The 17,732-nt window shown below is 54.6% G+C and overlaps 2 protein-coding genes across 3 annotated transcripts in view; one reads left to right on the plus strand and one right to left on the minus strand.

Moving 5' to 3' along the window:
* GALNS (galactosamine (N-acetyl)-6-sulfatase) overlaps positions 1-12,032 on the minus strand; it is a 29,599-nt gene extending 17,567 nt beyond the window's left edge. Inside the window, exons 1-4 of one of the 2 annotated variants that reach the window (XR_013992142.1) lie at positions 11,784-12,024; positions 4,330-4,453; positions 3,569-3,643; positions 2,655-2,757 (exon numbers count right to left, since the gene is read on the minus strand). Coding sequence is in view for 1 of the 2 variants with exons in the window: in XM_081031376.1 (XP_080887502.1) it covers positions 2,655-2,757; positions 3,569-3,643; positions 4,330-4,453; positions 11,784-11,900 (419 nt within the window). In the remaining variant the exon portion in view is untranslated. Of the gene's footprint in view, positions 1-2,654; positions 2,758-3,568; positions 3,644-4,329; positions 4,454-11,783 lie in introns of both variants that reach the window. The other variant, XM_081031376.1, reaches the window with a different exon arrangement.
* Positions 12,030-16,695, plus strand: TRAPPC2L (trafficking protein particle complex subunit 2L). Its single transcript, XM_081031378.1, has 5 exons — positions 12,030-12,140; positions 13,500-13,672; positions 15,147-15,234; positions 15,420-15,499; positions 16,486-16,695. Exons 1-5 carry the CDS (start codon positions 12,108-12,110, stop codon positions 16,529-16,531), a joined length of 420 nt encoding a protein of 139 aa, XP_080887504.1. The 5' UTR covers positions 12,030-12,107; the 3' UTR covers positions 16,532-16,695.
* The last annotated feature ends 1,037 nt before the right edge of the window (positions 16,696-17,732 follow it).

Consider the following 17,732-nt stretch of genomic DNA (forward strand, 5'->3'; position numbering starts at 1 on the left):
CACAGAACATTTCATGAAACAAGCAACCCTCAGCACCCAAAGTGTGCTAAGCCTGGACACAGCAAGATCTCACCCTCCAGGAGATGTCAGGACCTGCCACCATCTCCCAGCAACACTGCCACACATCACGGGCTGGGACAGCACAAAAACTGGTGCTCACCGACCCAGCACCCTGGTCAGGAATGGGGATGGGCCTGATAGAAGAAAACATGGCAATGTGCACATAGGCTGACAACTGCCAAGCTGTTTGGAAACCCCGGTGCTCTACAAGGTCCTGCCATACACTGCGGGTATCATCTGAAGCCGAGAGAGCCTCTTGCCTTGTGCTCTGGCACCCACGTGCCCCTTCCCCTTACAGGCACCTAATGTTGGGTCCTCCGGCCAATGGGAGGTACTGACAGGCTCCCATCCAAATCGGGTTCCAGTGGTCCTTGAGCATGGCCCCATCCGTTCTTTGGAACACGGGGCTTACAGAGGTGGTTCTGGAGTGCAGTGGCTCTGGGTCTCAGTCCCTGTGGAGTGAGCTGACTCCATCCTGGGAAGTGCATGGGTTCCTTAGGTTTTCATTTGCAGAAAGCCTCTCGCAGCGATGTGGTTTGGAGAGCCGCGTCCCTGGAGCAGAGGGTCCTGTTCCTCTGCTGCACCTGGGCAGGCCCCACCCTGACCGCTCAGAGGCCCTGCAACGGGTCACGCAAAGCCCAGGTTCCTGTGAGCTCACTGTACTGCTCTGCCACTTGATTAGGGAGAATGCAGGGGGACAGTGAGGGCGCCAGCATCTGAATCTGGGTGACACTAAGTGCATCTCTTGGGGCCTCGGTTCCCCACTGCTCTGCCTCCAGATAGCTGCCTGGCGCCCACCTTGGGTCTTTCTGGTCTCTCTGACAGGTGTGTGAGTGACGGCTCTGCTGTGACCTCTCTCTGTGCTTGTTCTTCCTGTTTTGTGGCTCGTGTCTTCTCTGGGCTGCTGCTACATGCCTAGTCCCTTCTCAACACCTCGTTCCAGCACTGGCTGTGTGTGACTCTTGTGTACCCACATCCATCAGCTCAAATGGCCTTTGCTTAACAGAAACACCAGCCGAGGTCCTGCTCATGTGAAACTGTCAATTCAAAATGCTTGTCCCGAAACAGCAGCGGGGCCAGCCCTGCCTGAAGGTGAGCTGGAGCGGCAGGGCGTCGCAGGCTCCTGGGACTCAGGGCAGATGGAGCAGCCTCTCACAGTCCAGGTTCCGTCCACCCCAGGCGTTGGTCAGGCTGAGGAAATCCAGGTCTGTGGTGCTGGGGCCCAGAGGAGGACGTCGGGGCAGTCATAGCCATATGGGCCCACACTCCCCACCAGTCCTATGAGGGGACTCCACGAGACTGGCACCTTCACCTGGCTGAGGAGAAGCCGAGCTCTCTGCCCCAGGCCCCCAGAGCCTGTCCTTGCTCTAGCCATGGCTGCCATGACCCTGGCGTGTCCACTGGCACGGTGTCCACCTCTCTGAATCCATGCAGAGCTGCTTCTCTGGGCTCTGCCCTCCTCCTCTTCCTCCTCCTTCTCTTCCTGTGCCAGTGTCCACCTCTGTCCTCATGGAGACATGCTCCCATTCCAGCTCTGGCTGCCCCAAGTCAAGGACTATGAATGGGAGGCTGCCAGAGCCAGGGCAGAGCTGCCAGGCTGGGCACAGAGAGCTCTGATCTTCGGGTGCTCTTCCTGCTTCTGGTGCAGCCCTGACACGGCTCTGGCAGGCCTTACAGCCGGCCTCTGTCCATCTCCCTAGGCCTTCCCGGCTCTGCTCGGGACCATGCAGGCAAGGAGGGCTCTTTTGGTTCAATGCGTCCCCACCAGCTCTGCTCTGCAGCCACCACCACCTCTGAGCTCATCTGCTTGGCAGGTGCCTCCCAACTTGTCTCTTCTGGTTTCTGCGCATAGAGCAGCAGTTCCCAAGGGGTGCAGACAAGGCACTCATCCTTGAGAAAGCAGTGCCAGTGAGTGCCAGAGGGGCTAAGGGCACAGGGGCCACGGCACGTTGAAGGAGAGACAATTAGAGCTGGAAAGTCATGGAAGGCTTCCTTTAGGAAGTCGGCTTGCTGCTCTCCCAGGGCCCCAACACTCAGGAAAGGAAAGAGGACGCTGACCTTTACACCAACCCTCCAGGGCTGTGCACTTGGACGACCCCAGGGAGTAAGAGACAGAAACTGCTTAACATGCTTAAACAGCGTAAACAGCACGCACAGTAATGTGGAGCGTCTACAGTCACGATCATTTGAGCCCAATGACTCCACACTGCATGACTGCCCTGTACTTCCTGTTTCTTCATTTCACCCCCAGACAAAGCCCTTGTGCTGGCTGACAAAGTGTCATCCGCGATGGCAATAATGTGGCTCCTTTGTGACGCTGCGGCAGCAGGCAGCACAGGCAGAAGAATGGAGAGAAAGGCAGGTGGCTGGGATGGGCGATGTAGGAGGAGAATGATGGGCGCTCAGACGATTCCCCAGCCGCAGACAGGCGGTCCCACCAGCACGGCCATGCCGGCTTTTCAAGGAATGCTTCAGACACCTACGGATCTGGAATTCAAAGACTCCACTTCCCCCCCAAGAAGTTTCCCCCATGTGGAAATGTTTAGCAATGACTCTGTGCAGATGTGCATGGCCAGACGAGTGTCAGGACTCACCACTTGCCCACGATCTTGCTGACGTAGCCGGCCCCCTTCAGCAGCTCAGGCAGGAGGAGCTCGGTGTCTGGGATGCCGCCCACGACCTCCTGGGGCGTGTAGGCTAGAAGGATACCGCATTGCGTGAACTACTCACACGCGGGGCAGGCTGTGCCGCAGAAGGTAACAGATCTGAACACTGGCCCTTCAGGGTCAACGAGCAAAGCCCTGGTGGAGAGCTGGCATTGCCACACACTTTAGGCACCTGCCCTCTGCTGGTCTGCCTGGGGGGGTGTCTCTGGAACATGTCATCTGTTACTAGGAGGGTCCCACTCACACCAGGTTCCCTGGTGCTTTCTATTAGGTTGGGGCAAAAGTAATTATGGTTTAACAGGTTAAAAATAATCTCAAAAACTGCAATTACTTTTGCACCACCCTAGTATACTCCCTTTCTCTGAGGGCAGTTCCCTGCTGAACTCACAGCAACTGGCTCCCTCAGGTCTCTTTGTGGGTGTATAGCTCGGCCGCACAAATAGGCAGCAGCTCCTTGGGGTGGGGGGAGGGGGCACACCCAACTCTGGCCGTGCTGGGCAGTCCCAGGACAGGACACGGCAGGGAAGGAGCAGTGATCCATGCCTGTTGGCCTTGGCGTCCTCCTCAAAGCCGGAGGTGGGAGGGCGCTGGGCTGTGCCCGGAACCCCTGAGACCATGCACTGAACTCACCATCCTCTCTACTTGCCTAAAATGCATTGTTTTTGATGGAAGCACTGTATCAAAATGGCATGTTATAACCCAAACAAGGCCCTGACCTTGAGGAACGCGTGCCACACTGGAGAAGGAAGGTCACATGTAAGGATGAATGACAAACGCCCCACCTTTGCCCTCTGTGGTCCTGAGCCTCCCAAGCCTGCGGCACAGCCCACATGCACACATACCATTCCGAGCCTGCCCGTTGGTGGTGTAGAAGCCATTGCGGATGGGCAGACGTCCAGTGAGCAGGGCTGCCCTTGCTGCATGGAGGAGAAAAAACAGAAACACCGTGAAAATGCATCATATATCAGGCCCTGCCAGCCTCCTAAACCTGGGTGGGCAGGCCACCCCTGTACTGACTGACTCAGAGATGGGTTACTGGGGAGCGCTGGCCAGGCCCCACAGCTCAGCATCGTCCGGCCCCCCAATCGCTCTTCCTGGCTCCCAGGACAGCCACCAAGAAGTGGGGCTCACCCGGCCCCTCATACACCCCCGCACCCAGCATTCCTTCTCTTTAAGGCCAGCATTTATGCAGGAGTCCCTCAGCAGCAGTGATTCTCATGGGGGTGGGCGGTGGGGGGCTGCCTCACACCTGCAACCCCGACACCCACCCTCATGGCCAAGAACCACTTCCCAGCCAAGTGCTTCTGAACCAGCTACAGCACTCAGTGCCTGGAAATCAGAGCCACCACATGCAGCAACTTTGGCCTCAGATCCTTATAGGGGAGAAGCCCATGGTAGCTTGATGGCCCTGCGCCCCATGCAGCACAGAGCCAGGGACCCAATGTGCCCGGCAGCTGACAGAAAGGCCGTACAGTCCTGCCCACCCTCCTGGCCCTCGGCGGAAACATGAAGCTTAGGCCTCCGTCAGGGCTGCCTGCTCCCCGTGCCCCTGGTCCCCATCCCCTACCTACTCCCTGGTGGCCAAGGGTCAGCCCTGACTTACATGGTGAGCACAGCGGGTTGGCTGTGTAGAAGTTCGGGAAAAGCATGCCCTCGGCGGCCATCCGGTCCAAATTCGGGGTCTCTCTGGAAGGCTCTCCGTATACTCCTAGGTCACCCCACCCCATCTGCAGGCAAGAGTATGGAGAGGTAGATTAAACCTCCTTCCATCTTGGGGGCCTGTGCCACAGAGCTCCTTCTTGACCCAGCCCTGGCTTGGACAAGGGGAGTGTGGGCAGTGGCTTGGCTTCGAGGACCAATTAGTGGAGACGTCATGTGCTCACCGCCACCCTGGCCTTGACCTAGAGAAGCCCTCATAAGTCTGCTGTGCAAGTGAAAGGAGCCCCACAAAGCTAAATGGAGCATGGCCATGGGACCCAGCTGTTCAATTCCTGAAATGAATGCCATACAAAACTACCCGCACATCCACAGCAGCGTGGGTAACGATGGCCCAAAGGGAAGACCCCAGCGTCCATCAAGTTGATCAGTGAATAAACACAACATGGTCTACCCACCCAGCACTGGGTTGAATAGCAGCCCCCCAAATTTATGTCCACGCAGAACCTGGGAATGTAACCTTATTTGGAAATGCAGTTGTAATTAGCTAAGATGAGGTCACTCCGGAGTAGCCTGGGCCCTAATCCAGTGACTGGTGTCCTTCTAAGAGGAGGAGACACACAGACACACAGGAGAGAGGCTTTGAGATGAGGGAGGCAGAGACTGGAGTCATGTATCTACAAGCCAAGGACATCTGGAGCCTCCTGGGAGATGGATGGGAGGCAGGGAGGGTCCTCCCTCTAATTCTCAGCAGGAACCAGCTCTGCTGACACCTTGGTTTCAGACTTTGGCATCCAGAGCTGGGAGAGAAAATATTTCTATTGTTTTAAGGCACCAAATTTGTGGTTATTTGCTATGCTCCAGGAAACTAATACACACATGATAGAATATTATCACAACCTGGATGAACTGTGACAAGGTCCTTTCAAGCTGGGTCTCCTTAGACGTTCTTAGCATGAGACTCCAGGTTGTCACTTCTACAGTGACTAACTGCCGTCCCCTCTTTTCTTGAACAAGAGGTGGGGCCAGAAAAGGGCTCCAGCTGTGGAGCAGGGCCCAGCGAGCCAAGGTTGCTGCAGCCCCCAGACCCATGCTGTGGCCCCTGAGGAGTCATGTGTCCTGGTGGAGTGACACATTACTCTCTCCTGATATAGTGTCTGAGATGACATAGTATCACCAAACCTGAGATGACCATCTGACTTAATGATTCCACTCATGGCCGTCTCCCCACCAGAGTCTAAACCAGACGTCCACATGAGAGCGTACACACGACATCCACAGCAATGCTATTCCCAGTCACCAAAACGTGCAGACCACCAAGTGTGCAGGTGATGATGTGTCCCTCCACACACTGGAATACTACTCAGCCATAAAAAGGAGTGAAGTATCGGGCGGCCGGATGGCTCAGTGGGTTAGCGCGCGGTGCTCTTAACAACGAGGTTGCCGGTTCGATCCCCACATGGGCCACTGTGAGCTGCGCCCTCCACAGCTAGATTGAAACAACTTGACTTGGAGCTGAAGGGTCCTGGAAAAACATCCTTAAAATAAATAAAAGTTTAAAAAAAAATCCTGATTACTGTAAGATAATTATTTAAAAAAAAAGGAGGGAAGTATCGGCACACGCTACAACGTGGATGAGCCTCAAACACATGAGGCTACACGAGAGAAGCCAGTCACAAAAGGACAAATGTCTGATTCCATTTTTATGAAACGTCCAGAACAGGCAAATACACAGAGACAGAAAGCAGACTGCTAGTTGCCAGGGGCTGAGGGAGGAGAACAGCCAGTGACTGCCAGTGATGACGGGACTTCTTTTTGGGGTGATGAGCATGGTCTAACGCTGACTGTGGTGACGGCTGCACAATGCTGTGACTATACTAGAAACCGCTGAACTGTATACTTTAACTGCGTGAACTGCATGTACGGTGAACTACATCTCAGCAGAGCAGTTAGCACAGAAAAGTGCAGGTACCTGGTTTTCTGCTGAGACCTGGTAGGAGCCTGGCAGTTCCTGTTTCTCCAGGAGCCCCTTAGAGCCCTTCTGACTCACTGGGCTCTGCTGAGTCAGCCAACAAGAAGTCTCAGGCCTGTATGAAAGGACAAGGGTCTGAACTGAGAGGAAAGTGCCCACCTGGTCAGCATGAGTTGACCTGGAAAACGCCAAAGACGCTGGGTTGATTCTGTAGACGTTTCAGTTGGGCCTGTTGATCACAAAGGGGTCTGGCAACTCTGGGCCATATGTGGGTGGCTGTAGGCCCAGGACAGTCTCATTTAGGTCTATGGTCTGTTATTATTATTATTATTATTATTATTATTGTTATTTTAAACATTATTCTTTTTAATAAAATTTTTTAAATTTTTAATTGGGGAATATTGGGGACCAGTGTGTTTCTCAAGGGCCCATCAGCTCCAAGTCATTGTCCTTCAGTCTAGTTGTGGAGGGCACAGCTCAGCTCCAAGTCCAGTTGCTGTTTTAAACCTTTAGTCGCAGGGGGTGCAGCCCACCATCCTATGCGGGAATTGAACTGGCAACCTTGTTGTTTAGAGCTCACGCTCTAACCAACTGAGCCATCCGGCCATCCCTATTGTCTGTAATTATTAATGCCCCTTCTCTCTTCTCTGCAAGATAGTTTATATAACCACCCTCCCCATAAGGGTGAGCCCAGGAGGGTGACGCCGCCTCTGGTGAGATTCGGCCTCCACGCTTCTCCTAGGCACTGACTTCTCCCCTTGTTCTTGTCTCCCAGCTTTAGGGTGGTTGAGACACGAGGGGGTCCGAGAGCCCACTTAGGGTTTTTGCCTTTGGACCGTGTAGTCTGCTCTCAAAGGCCCTTCTGGCAATAGAGTCCTAGGTTTGGCCCTTTCCGCTTTGGATTCCTTTGGAGATGGTTTATTTTGAAGTCACTGAAATGGCTTTTCCATTCAGTGACAATAGGAGCTGGAATGAAAAAAGCGCCTGGAGAGAGGTGTGGCTGACAGAAGAAAGGAAGGTAGGGTGCTCGTGGGTCAAGAAGGGACAATGTGCCTCAGAGTCTGCCAAGGTCCGCATGAAGTTTGCATGTCCAGGGAGGGGGCTACAAGTCTAAGTTGGGGGCAGGAGGGAGGGGCAGGAGAGCATCCTCAGAAATATCTGCTGACCTAGCAGGAGCCCCAGTGCAGGCTGAGATGGCACAACTTGCTTGAAGCCTGGCCTGGAGAAGGCTGCCAGGCTCCTGCCCTCACCCTACCCCGCCCCAAGTGTGGATTTGTCCTCACAGGTACCAGTGGGCTGCTGTCCCTCTAAGCAGAGCATGTCCCAGGTCAGAGGAGCAGAGACAGACCAAAGGGCTGGTCACATAGCACCCTTTGCCTGCCACCCACCACAGTTCTAGCCTCCCATGAGGAAGGCAGGTGTTCAACATAAATCACAATGTTTGCATAAACAATGTAGGTACAGGGAGCCCCTCTTATTGGGCAATGGTGGCACACTCTCTAAATCCCAGGTCCCAGATGCTGACCAAGGGGCCAGCCTGCTTACAGGTGGGCCTTTCTGAGGCCAGCAATCTCTGGCCCACTGTGTTGCTTGTCTGCTCAAGACCATTCTATTATTACCTGTTGATTGGCTTTCTTAGCTACAAAAATAGGAATATTAACATCTATTTTGCAGAGTTATTAGGGGTTAAAGGAAATCATCATCTCACACATCATATTTAGTATCTTTTTCCCTCTCCTCCGTGACGGCCCAATTTCACAGAAGGCAAAAGCCATTGGGCCCCAGGGATTACGGTCCTCTTCCCACCCTTGACCTTGCCTTCACTTAGAATCTCAAGACTGTGGAGCAATGTAAGCATAACTCACTGCTGGCGACGAGGGATTCTTATAGACACACACACATTGAAAGTCTTGCAGGGTCGGCTGACTGGCTCTGGAAGCTCAGATTGGGGGCGCCCACTTGATGGGCCAACCGTGGTCACACGGGAGCTGGCCTCTGTGCAGCTCACCTTTAAACTTCCTTGGTCAGGGCAGTTCTTCTTAGTCCTGTTTTACAAATAAGGGACCCTGACAAAGAGAGAGCTAGGGCCCTTGGGAGTGGTCGTGGGCCCAGTTAGGCTGGATGCCCTGGGAGGGAGCTCTGTCTCCCCAGCCCCATCAGCCTTGGAGAACATACCTGAATCAGCTCCACTGACGAAATGGTTCTCAACATCTTCTAAACTCATGCAACGCATGTCTACCAGGGCCAGCCCTGGGTCTGAGGACACACCAGGGAATAAGGAGGGAGACGCCATCCCTACCCTTACCAGGTGCCACCCTGGACGAAGAGGTCTGCACACCCTGCCACAAATGCCCCATCCTGCTCCCCGACTGGTCCTCTGGTGGGGCGGGGCATTGGCCAGACCCCTCCCCAACCAGTAAGCCTGGCTCAGGGGTATGGGCTGAATTTGCAGCGCACCCTCCCACTGGGCCTGCCGACTACAAGGGCAGGTCAGGACACAGAGCAAGGGGGCCTCTGGATCCTGCCACCGGAAGCCACTGCAGCCCTAGCCTGTCTAGTCAGGAGAACTGGGTTTCCCATTTTTGCTTAAGTCACTTTGAATGCATTTTCTGTTATTTGCCACCCCAAAGTCCTAACTTATCCATGTTCGCTGACCAGGACAAAGATCTCCCAGATTTCTTTAGTTTCAGCTGCCAGAGAACCCGAAAGCCACAAGAAGGAACCTGCACCAGAGGGGCCTGGCACTAGGGCTCCTGGCCGCAGTTCCGGTTCCTGCTGCCCCACCCCACGTCAGCGCCCCTTGAGTAAAAACACTCCCAGCACTGGTCATGCTCCACCACTCAGAACCTCCAGGGCCTAAAATGACACTTCCAACAGAAATACACAGGAGCCACCTGTGTAAGTACATTTTCTACTAGCCCCATTAAAAAGGCAAAAAGAAATAGATGAATGAGGGCTAAGTTATTTGATTTAACCTAATACGTACAGGCATACCTCGTTTTATTGCACTTCGCTTTATTGTGCTTTACAGGTGTGGCATTTTTACAAACTGAAGACAAGATCCTCCACGAGCCAAAAGATCACAACTCGTTTTATTGCGATACTCGCTCTATTGCAGTGGTGTGGAACCAGATCTGCAATGTCTCCAAGGTATGCCTGTATGTGTGTCCAAAAATATTATCATTTCGACAAACCTTCAGTGCACGGCCAGGAGGGCACATGACTTGCTTCACATACCCACTGCCACCCTGGAGAGAAGGGGGAGGGGCAGAAACCCGAAAAAGCACTCAGCTAGAGGCCTGCCATCCAAGAGACTGCTTGAACGAGCCTTGACAGGGACTCCAGTTTGGAGAAGACTGAGTATTGAAACAGGAAGCAAGCATTTCCAAGACTGACATATTCATTAAGAAGTAGTTTCCCTATTGGTCATCAGAATGGGGCCGGCTAAGGGGCTGCAGAGCCTGCTTTTGAAGCAGTCATTGTGTGAGCAAGTCTGTGAGACTAAAAAGAAACATGTCCAGGGTTATCTGTGGGTGGTGGAATTATGGCTGCGTTTCTATGATCTTTGCAGGGTCATCTGAATGTTGTTAATTTTTTATATAAAGAATCCTTATTTTAACAATAAAAAAATGACTAAATGAGATTGTTTTACATTCTTTTTCTCGTACTAAGTCTTCAAAATCCGAGTGTATTTTACACATACAGCAGCTCTCAATTCCCACCCGCCAGGACCGTCTAACAGCCACACGAGGCTCCTGGCCTTGGTCCAATCGTTCCTGTGATGTGTCTGCTGGCCTTTTGGGGAACTCTGATCTATATTTACTCACTTCTGACACCAAATGTGGGGATGTTTCCACGCCAGCCCCTTCTCCAACTCTCCGGTCAACAGCTGGGAGTACAACGATTCGGGTCAGTTCTGCCACTCTATGTCTGGAGCTAGCCTCAAATCCTACAGGTCAAGGGCTCAGTCCCACAAGATGGCCCCCCTTCAGCTAGCCACAACTCCCGGGTCTCCGGTACTTCTGACCAACTTGCTCAAGTTCTATGATTTGCTAGGATGGCTCACAGTACTCAGGGAAGTGCTGTATTTACTATTACCAGTTCATAATGAAGGATACAACTCAGGAACAGCAGATGGAAGAAGTGCCTAGAGCACTTCTTATGGATAAGGGGCAAGAGTTCCCAGCCCTCCCCGCTGCTCTCCCAGCACTTCCATGCAGCACCTCCATTGTTCAGGTTTTTTTAAGGAGGTCTTGTGACACAGGCATGATGGATAAAATCATTGACTCCGTGGTGATGGAACTCAAACTCCAGCCCCTCTCCCCTCCTGAGGTCAGGGGCTGGGATGAAAGTTTCAAACTTCTATTCACATCTTGGCCTTCTGGGGACCCCATCCTGAAACTTTCCAGGGCTCCAGCCACTAGTCGCCTCATGAGCACACCACAGACTCACCGTTCCCTCCAAGAGTTTTAGGAGCTGTATACAGGTCACTGACTTTTGTCATATCACTGGACCTGACAGTACTGAGCACCATGGCCTGCCATCTGCCCTGCCTCAGTCCTTCCATCACTATGAGGAGAGCTGGATGGGGAGGAGGAGAGGCCCAAAGAGCTTCCGTAACTCCTCCTGGCTCAGAGGGGAGTAAGATCCTCGAATGCAGAACCCAGGTTTGTCTGCATCCCGACTTTGCCCCCACACCTCACGTTAGCTAATTTCAGAATCTCCATTGCACTCCTGGCTTCCTCAGGAAAGGAGCACAAGGGACAGGGCTGCAGAGAAACAAGTGAACGGCTCAGCTGTAATCTTCACAGGGCTGGACCAGCAGTGTGACGATGTGACCGTGGGCCTGGGCTGCACACAGACCTGACAGGGGGTATTCCTGCTGCTTCAGTTAAAGACCTGACCTTTGGCCAGAATTCTCAGGAGGGCAGGAGCGTCCTGCCCAGGTGGACAGGGGCAGCCCTTGAGTAAGGCAGGTGCAGTAAGCCAAAGGCAGGGGAAAGCGACTTTCTAGGCGGGCAGGGACTGGATATCGGTCAGCTTGGCACCCCCTTCCGTGCCTGGATACCCTGGGCACTGGGTGGGAGGGCAGGAGTGAGCAGGCCGTGCCAGGGAGCTGGACCTCCCCAGGCCAGGGCCGCTGCTGGTCTGGGCTGCCCCTCTCTCCTTCCAGCGGGCAAGAAGGGAAACAGTGCAGGAGGGGTCTTCTCCCGGCCTGGACACGACCACCTCGCTTCAGCTTCGCCCCTCTGTGAGGCTGCAGCCGTCAGGGTCAGGGCTACCCTCACGTCAGCTGAACGCTCCCACGGCCCTCCTTGCACAAGTCTCCCCCCACTCACAATCCAACCCCCACGGGCTGCCTCCACCCACGGTCGCCCCCACCCGCCGCCCCGAGCGCAGCGCTCCCCCGGAGCCCGGCCCGCACTCACGTCGTCCATGAGCAGGAGCAGGATGTTGGGGGGCTGGGGGACGCCCGTGGCCCCCAGCCCCACTGCACTCAGCACCAGCAGCAGCCGCCACCTCATTGCCGCATCCACCGGCGCCATGGCAACCCGCCGGGCGCCGCCGAGTCCCGGCCTGCAGCGGGAACAGCCCGACTGCCTTTCCGGCCCGGCGGAGGGGCGGGGGCGGGGCCAGGCCGGCTGAATGATAGGAAGGGCGGGGCCAGGTTGGCTGAATGACAGAAGGGGCGGGGCCCCGGCGGCTGCGTGCCTGGCGGGGGTCACGTGACGCCGCTGGCCGGGCCTCCCAAGATGGCGGTGTGCGTGGCCGTGATCGCCAAGGAGGTGCGTACGCGGGTGGGCGGTCGGGCCTGCTCTGCGCCGGCGTTCGCCCGCGCTCTCCGCCTCCCCGCTTCCCTGCCCCTGGGGCCCCGGGGGGTGAGCCCGCAGGCGGGGAGGAGCCGAGGGGGTCGGGGCAGTTCCGGACGCGCCGCGCGCACCCTCCTGTGTATCTGCGGGGGCGTCAACGCCGGGGCCCCGCGGGCCAGGCCCTCCTTTCCTGTCTTGCTCCCCTCGGCGGCCCACTTCTCCGTCCTGCCGCACCGCGCACCCCGACTGGCGACGCAGCGCACAGTTGTCAAAACGCTGCCTTAAAAACAAACCAGATTGTGTCACGCCGCCGCCTCACAGCGCTCCAGGCCCGTCTCGTCGCCTAAGCATGAGTCGGAGTAACGTGGTGGCCTCACCCCTTTGCCCGCACCATTACCTTCCTTCCCTGCAGCCCGGCCGGATCACTTGCCAGCCCCCCGCAGGCTCGGCTCGCTCACCCGCGGCCTTCGCACCTGGAAGCCCCGTCGCCCGCTCCCATTGCCTTTGTTGGCCACCATAGGTTTCATTTCCTGCAGAAAGCTGTTTCTGACTCCTGAGACGGAGTGGCCGCCCGCATACTCCTCTGACCCAAGGCCGGCTGCCCTGCCTGGCTTTTATAAGACCAGGCTTATGGGGCATCCGTGCCTGGAAGCTCCTGGGTGCTTCCCTCTTAGCACCGGGTGCCACCGCAGTCTTCATTGGCAGTGCTGCCGACTGTCAACGCCATCAGACGTGTTAGCCCCGTGAGGGTAGGGACAGTGTAGGGTCCACTATATCTGGGCAGCGCCAGGAACAGGGCCGAAGCAGTAAATTGTGACATGCGGGAGCCCCAGGAAGACGCTGTTAACTAACTGCGGGGTTAGGATGGTGAGGGGTGGATCTGCTGCCATGAAGGGCGGTGTGAGCCATGCCTTGCAGGATTTAGTGAGAGGGCATGCCAGTGCCTCTGCCGCACTGACGACATTATGGGGTGGGGGTGGGTCAGGAAACAAGCAGTATTATTGGGCCAGAGGAGAGCATGTGCCGGGACTGTGCCCCCCACGCAAGGTGAGTGACCTCTCCGGGTGACAGGGCTAGTTGTCAGGCTGTGCTCAAACCCATTTTTCTGAGCCGTCTTTTTTCTGCCCACCCTGGTGATGCCCCTTTGCAGACCATGTGTAAACTTCCTCAGATTACATTGGGTCCTCTGAAGGCAGCAGTCTGCTGGATGGGGCTATTGGTTTTAGAGAAGGAGAGCATGTTCCCGTGGCGAGTTAGCTCTGAGGCCTCTTACTCCGAGTTGGCGCGCACAGAGTGGATTCTCGTCACTTCAGTCGCTGTCCCCCTTTCTTGCAGAATTACCCCCTTTACATCCGCAGCATCCCCATGGAGAACGAGCTGAAGTTCCACTATATGGTACACACGTCCCTGGATGTGGTGGACGAGAAGGTCTCTGCAATGGGGAAGGCCCTGGTGGACCAGAGAGAGCTCTACCTGGGTCTGCTGTACCCCACAGAGGACTACAAGGTGTATCCTTCACAGCCAGTGGGGGCCTGTCAGAGGGCCTCTCCCCGCAGGGGATTCTGCCTACAGTTGTGCCATGTACTGTAGGATCAGATAACCCCGAAAGGCATTTTGTACTGTCAACATAAGAAACGTCCAAACGTGCAGAGAATTTTTATAAGAGTTTATTTGAACCAAACTGACAACATATGCCAGGAGCAAGATCTCAAATGCTCAAGAGAATAACGGTTTTGCAGCTTCTTTTATGCATTTAACATTAAGTGGGGAATGTCAGGGAGATTATGTGGAGGTGGGGGGAAAAGCAAAGCGGGGATTGGATTACAGGATAGTTAAGAATATGGGCTCTCTTGAGGGTGGTTATTCCAAAGGTGTGTTAACCTAATGGATAGAAATGATGGACAGGGCTTGCTTAAAGCACAGATAAACCTCTTACTAAAAAGTCATATGCCTGGAGTGTGTGGCTACCCACCGTGACCTGCCCAGCTAGGTGTTTATGATCAGATCACCCTGTTACTTTCCATGGAATGGAGGTTACTTGCCATAGAATGCTTTTTTATTTTTTTTCCATCCACAGTACCAACACTTGCCGTGGGGGGAGTTAGGGCAGCTTGAAGCTAATTAAGACCTTATGTACTTTTTTCCTTTAATTAGGAGGATGTGGGAAAATCCAGGCTTGAATTACATGGAGAATTGTGACAGTGTACACAGGTCCCTCGTCTGGTTTGTAGAAAACGGGTGAAGCTCCTGCTTCATTGCAGGGATTCCTTTCTCAGTAGGGCCGTCCACGCTGAGCAAGGGATAATTGGTTCACTCATTTCCTTATCAGGCTCAGTCCAAGTCACTCTAAAACCTTGACCACTCCCTTGGGACAAATGGCTTGAAATCCATGGAGTTCAATGATGTTCCCACAAGCAGTAATGTAGCTTGTCCAAACCTGTAGAGAATTTTTATGAGAGTTTGTTTGAGCCAAACTGACAACCTGTGCTGGGAGCAAGATCTCAAAGGGTGTTTTGCCAGGGAGCTGCTGTTCTACCAGGTGAAGTGGCCTGTGGAGGTGTTGATACCACAGGCAGGATTGGCCATATTTGTGAGACCTCTGGTTTTATAGTTAATACTCTCAGGCTAGGCACTGATTCTTAAAGAGGGCAAGGGGCCCCAGGGCCTGGGCAGGGCAGCCCTGGCATTTGAATCAGGATGGGGTTTAGCTGCTTGCCCTTTGCTCCTCCAGTAAACACCAGAAGTTGCCCCAAGGAAATGTCCAGTCACATCCAACGTGGTTCGAATGGTCTGGCATTGCTGGATGGGCCCAGTTTGGGGCACTTCTTGTGATGAAAGGTGGTCATGTTTCTCCAAAGCAGCTTTGGAGCCAGGAGATGTGCACAGATGGCCCTCCGCTCACACACTCGCCACAGCGAGGCCGTGTTTCATGCTGCCACCGAGTCCCTGTGTTGACAGCATGTTCTTTAACCAGTTGTGCAGATACGGCTATGTGACTAACTCCAAGGTGAAGTTTGTCATGGTGGTGGATTCCTCCAACACAGCGCTTCGAGACAACGAGATTCGCAGTGTAAGGGCAGGGTGCCTGCGACCTGTGCCTGGGCCTGTTTCCCCATTTTCACTTGTTTTGAAATGATTAGAAGCCATAAATCTTGTGTCCCTCTAGCTCTGCTCTGGGCACAGGAAGCTCTACACACCACCCCATCTGGTTGGCTATGTGTACGTGTGAATTAAAAATGTTGGTTCTTGTTTCAGATGTTCCGGAAGCTACACAACTCCTACACGGATGTGATGTGCAACCCCTTCTATAACCCGGGGGATTGCATTCAGTCCAGGTGGGTGGCTGCTCTCGGGTCTGCCACCTTTGGAGGCCCTGCTTGCTGAAAGGCAATGATTCTGAAAGGGAGGGAAGGTCTTTGTAAGCAATGAACACTGTTCCCCTAAGGCAGCAATTCTGAAGGAGCAGAACCCTGTTTTATTAAACAAACTCTTGCACAGATTTCCAATGGGGCAGAGATTTCCAATGGGGCAGAGCCTGCCCATTTGGTTTCCCAGGTGCGCCCAGCAGGTACTGGGGTGAGGGCCCAGTGAGGGCCCAGGCACATGGATAGTAGACTTCTGGCAGGACATCCTCCTGTCCCTGCCTGATTTTGTCTTTGATATTGAACTTGGAAGGTGAGGAAATTGGATCGCAGATGTCTTCATAGTCTTCAAAATAAACAATCAACATCAGAATGTCATGAAGATGCTTCATAAAGAAGCATTCATGTGCACACACCCCAAGTCTGCTCTGGGGAATTCCAGACATTTCTAGACACATTTCCCAAAGGCTCCTGGTAGCCGGCAGGGGAAAGGATACGGCACTGACCGGAGCCAGGCCTTTCCCATGGTGCCTTCTCTCAGCTGTGACACTGCTTTGGGTCATCCTGGGTGCCAGAGGGGAGAAGCTGGCAGCATTATGCAGAACCCCTTGTCTCCTGGGCTGTTCATGGCAGGGACAGCCACTGTTCTCACTGTACCACAGCCCTGCAGTGCCCACATTGCAGCTCCTCCACCTCTGCCTGGAGACCCAGCCAGGGCAAGGTTGAGTCTAGTGGGCAGGATCTCGGGAAACTGCAGGGACCCAGGAGGCAGGAGACCTAGATTCTAATTGCTGGGTGTGGCAGGACACACGTCCTGGCCTCTCAGCCAAGTTTACTTACCTGGATGTTGGAGACTGATGCCTGGGGCGTCCTTGGAGACAGGCAGTGCCACAGAGCCTGTCTGCGGGCAACGGGTAGAGGGCCACGTCTCCTCTGCATTGGTCTGTTTCTGTTTGTAGGGCCTTCGACAGCATGGTGACATCTATGATGATACAAGTCTGTTGAGCAAGAACACTGCTGCCTGTGGATTGAAGAGAAGCATTTTGTATATAGCCGTGTTGTGTAGACGTGTATTTATTATCATTTGTCTTTTCCTGAGTGTCACAGATGTGCTGTGTGGGGGCGAGGCCTGGTGTGGTGCGTGTCTATTAAAGGTCTGTGACATCAGATTTGGCGTTTTCTTTCTGTGTCACCAGAGGGTTTAACTAAAGAGTTTAACGCAAGACTTCAGGGATTGGGGCAGAGTTCAGGGACTAAACAGCTGGGACCCACTGTGCCCACTAAGCACAAAAGGGCAGGGCGAGCAGGGTGGCGAGAGCCCACAGTGCGAGGGGCCCTGGAGAGGCTGCAGCCATGAGCTGCTGACGAGGCCCCAGAGGGCCTCATGTGCCGGCCTCATGTGCCAGCCTCATGTGCCAGCCTCTGCTCCACCTGCTACTCCTACTGCGCCCTCCAGTGGCTGCCCAGGTGGGTGGGGTGTAGTGCCTCCTGTGCCTAGAGGGCCACAAGGGACAGCCCACAGACCTTCCTCCACAGGGATAAGTCCTCTTGTCTTGTGTCCGGCCCGACATCTGGACTTGTCCCAGCCTTGGGTGGCAGCCCTCACGAGATCTAGGACACCTCGTGTTACTGCAGCGTCTCATCTGTGGCTGCTTGCTTTGTGAGCGTGAATGAGTCCTCTTTCTACCTGTTAGTGCAGGGAGTTCCTAATGGCCAGAGGGCCAGATGGGGTTAGGAGCTGAGTCCCCTGCTGCCCTAAGCTGCCCGGGTGGTTGGGGCGGGGGCTTACTTATGAGGAACTGATGTAATCATTATGTTTGCATTTTGCTTCCCCGGAAGCCTGCTCAGCCCAGTCCAGAGGACAGTCCTAATAGTTGACATGACTGAGGTGACGGCCCCTTTTGGGGCCTTGGTCATTTGGGAACATGGCCCATGAAGTGGGAGAGGTGCCGAGGACCTGCTGGGCCTGAGCCCCACCTGCAGTCTGCTCTGCGTTGTTTTCAGGCTAGTACCCCAAGACAGTCGTGAGTGCCCCCCTATCTCCCTCAAACGCTGGGGAGAGGGTCTCTGACCAGGAGGAAGGTGGCTCGGTTCCCTCTGGGGAGTGGGGAAGGCTGTAGCATCAGTCAGCCTGGGGCTAGAATTGGGAGATGAACTCTACTCTGCATCCCTTTGGATGTCCTTCCCTTCTAACAAGCACAGGATT

Source organism: Rhinolophus hipposideros, assembly GCF_964194185.1.
Source record: "Rhinolophus hipposideros genome assembly, chromosome: 21".
Lineage (NCBI taxonomy): Eukaryota > Metazoa > Chordata > Mammalia > Chiroptera > Rhinolophidae > Rhinolophus > Rhinolophus hipposideros.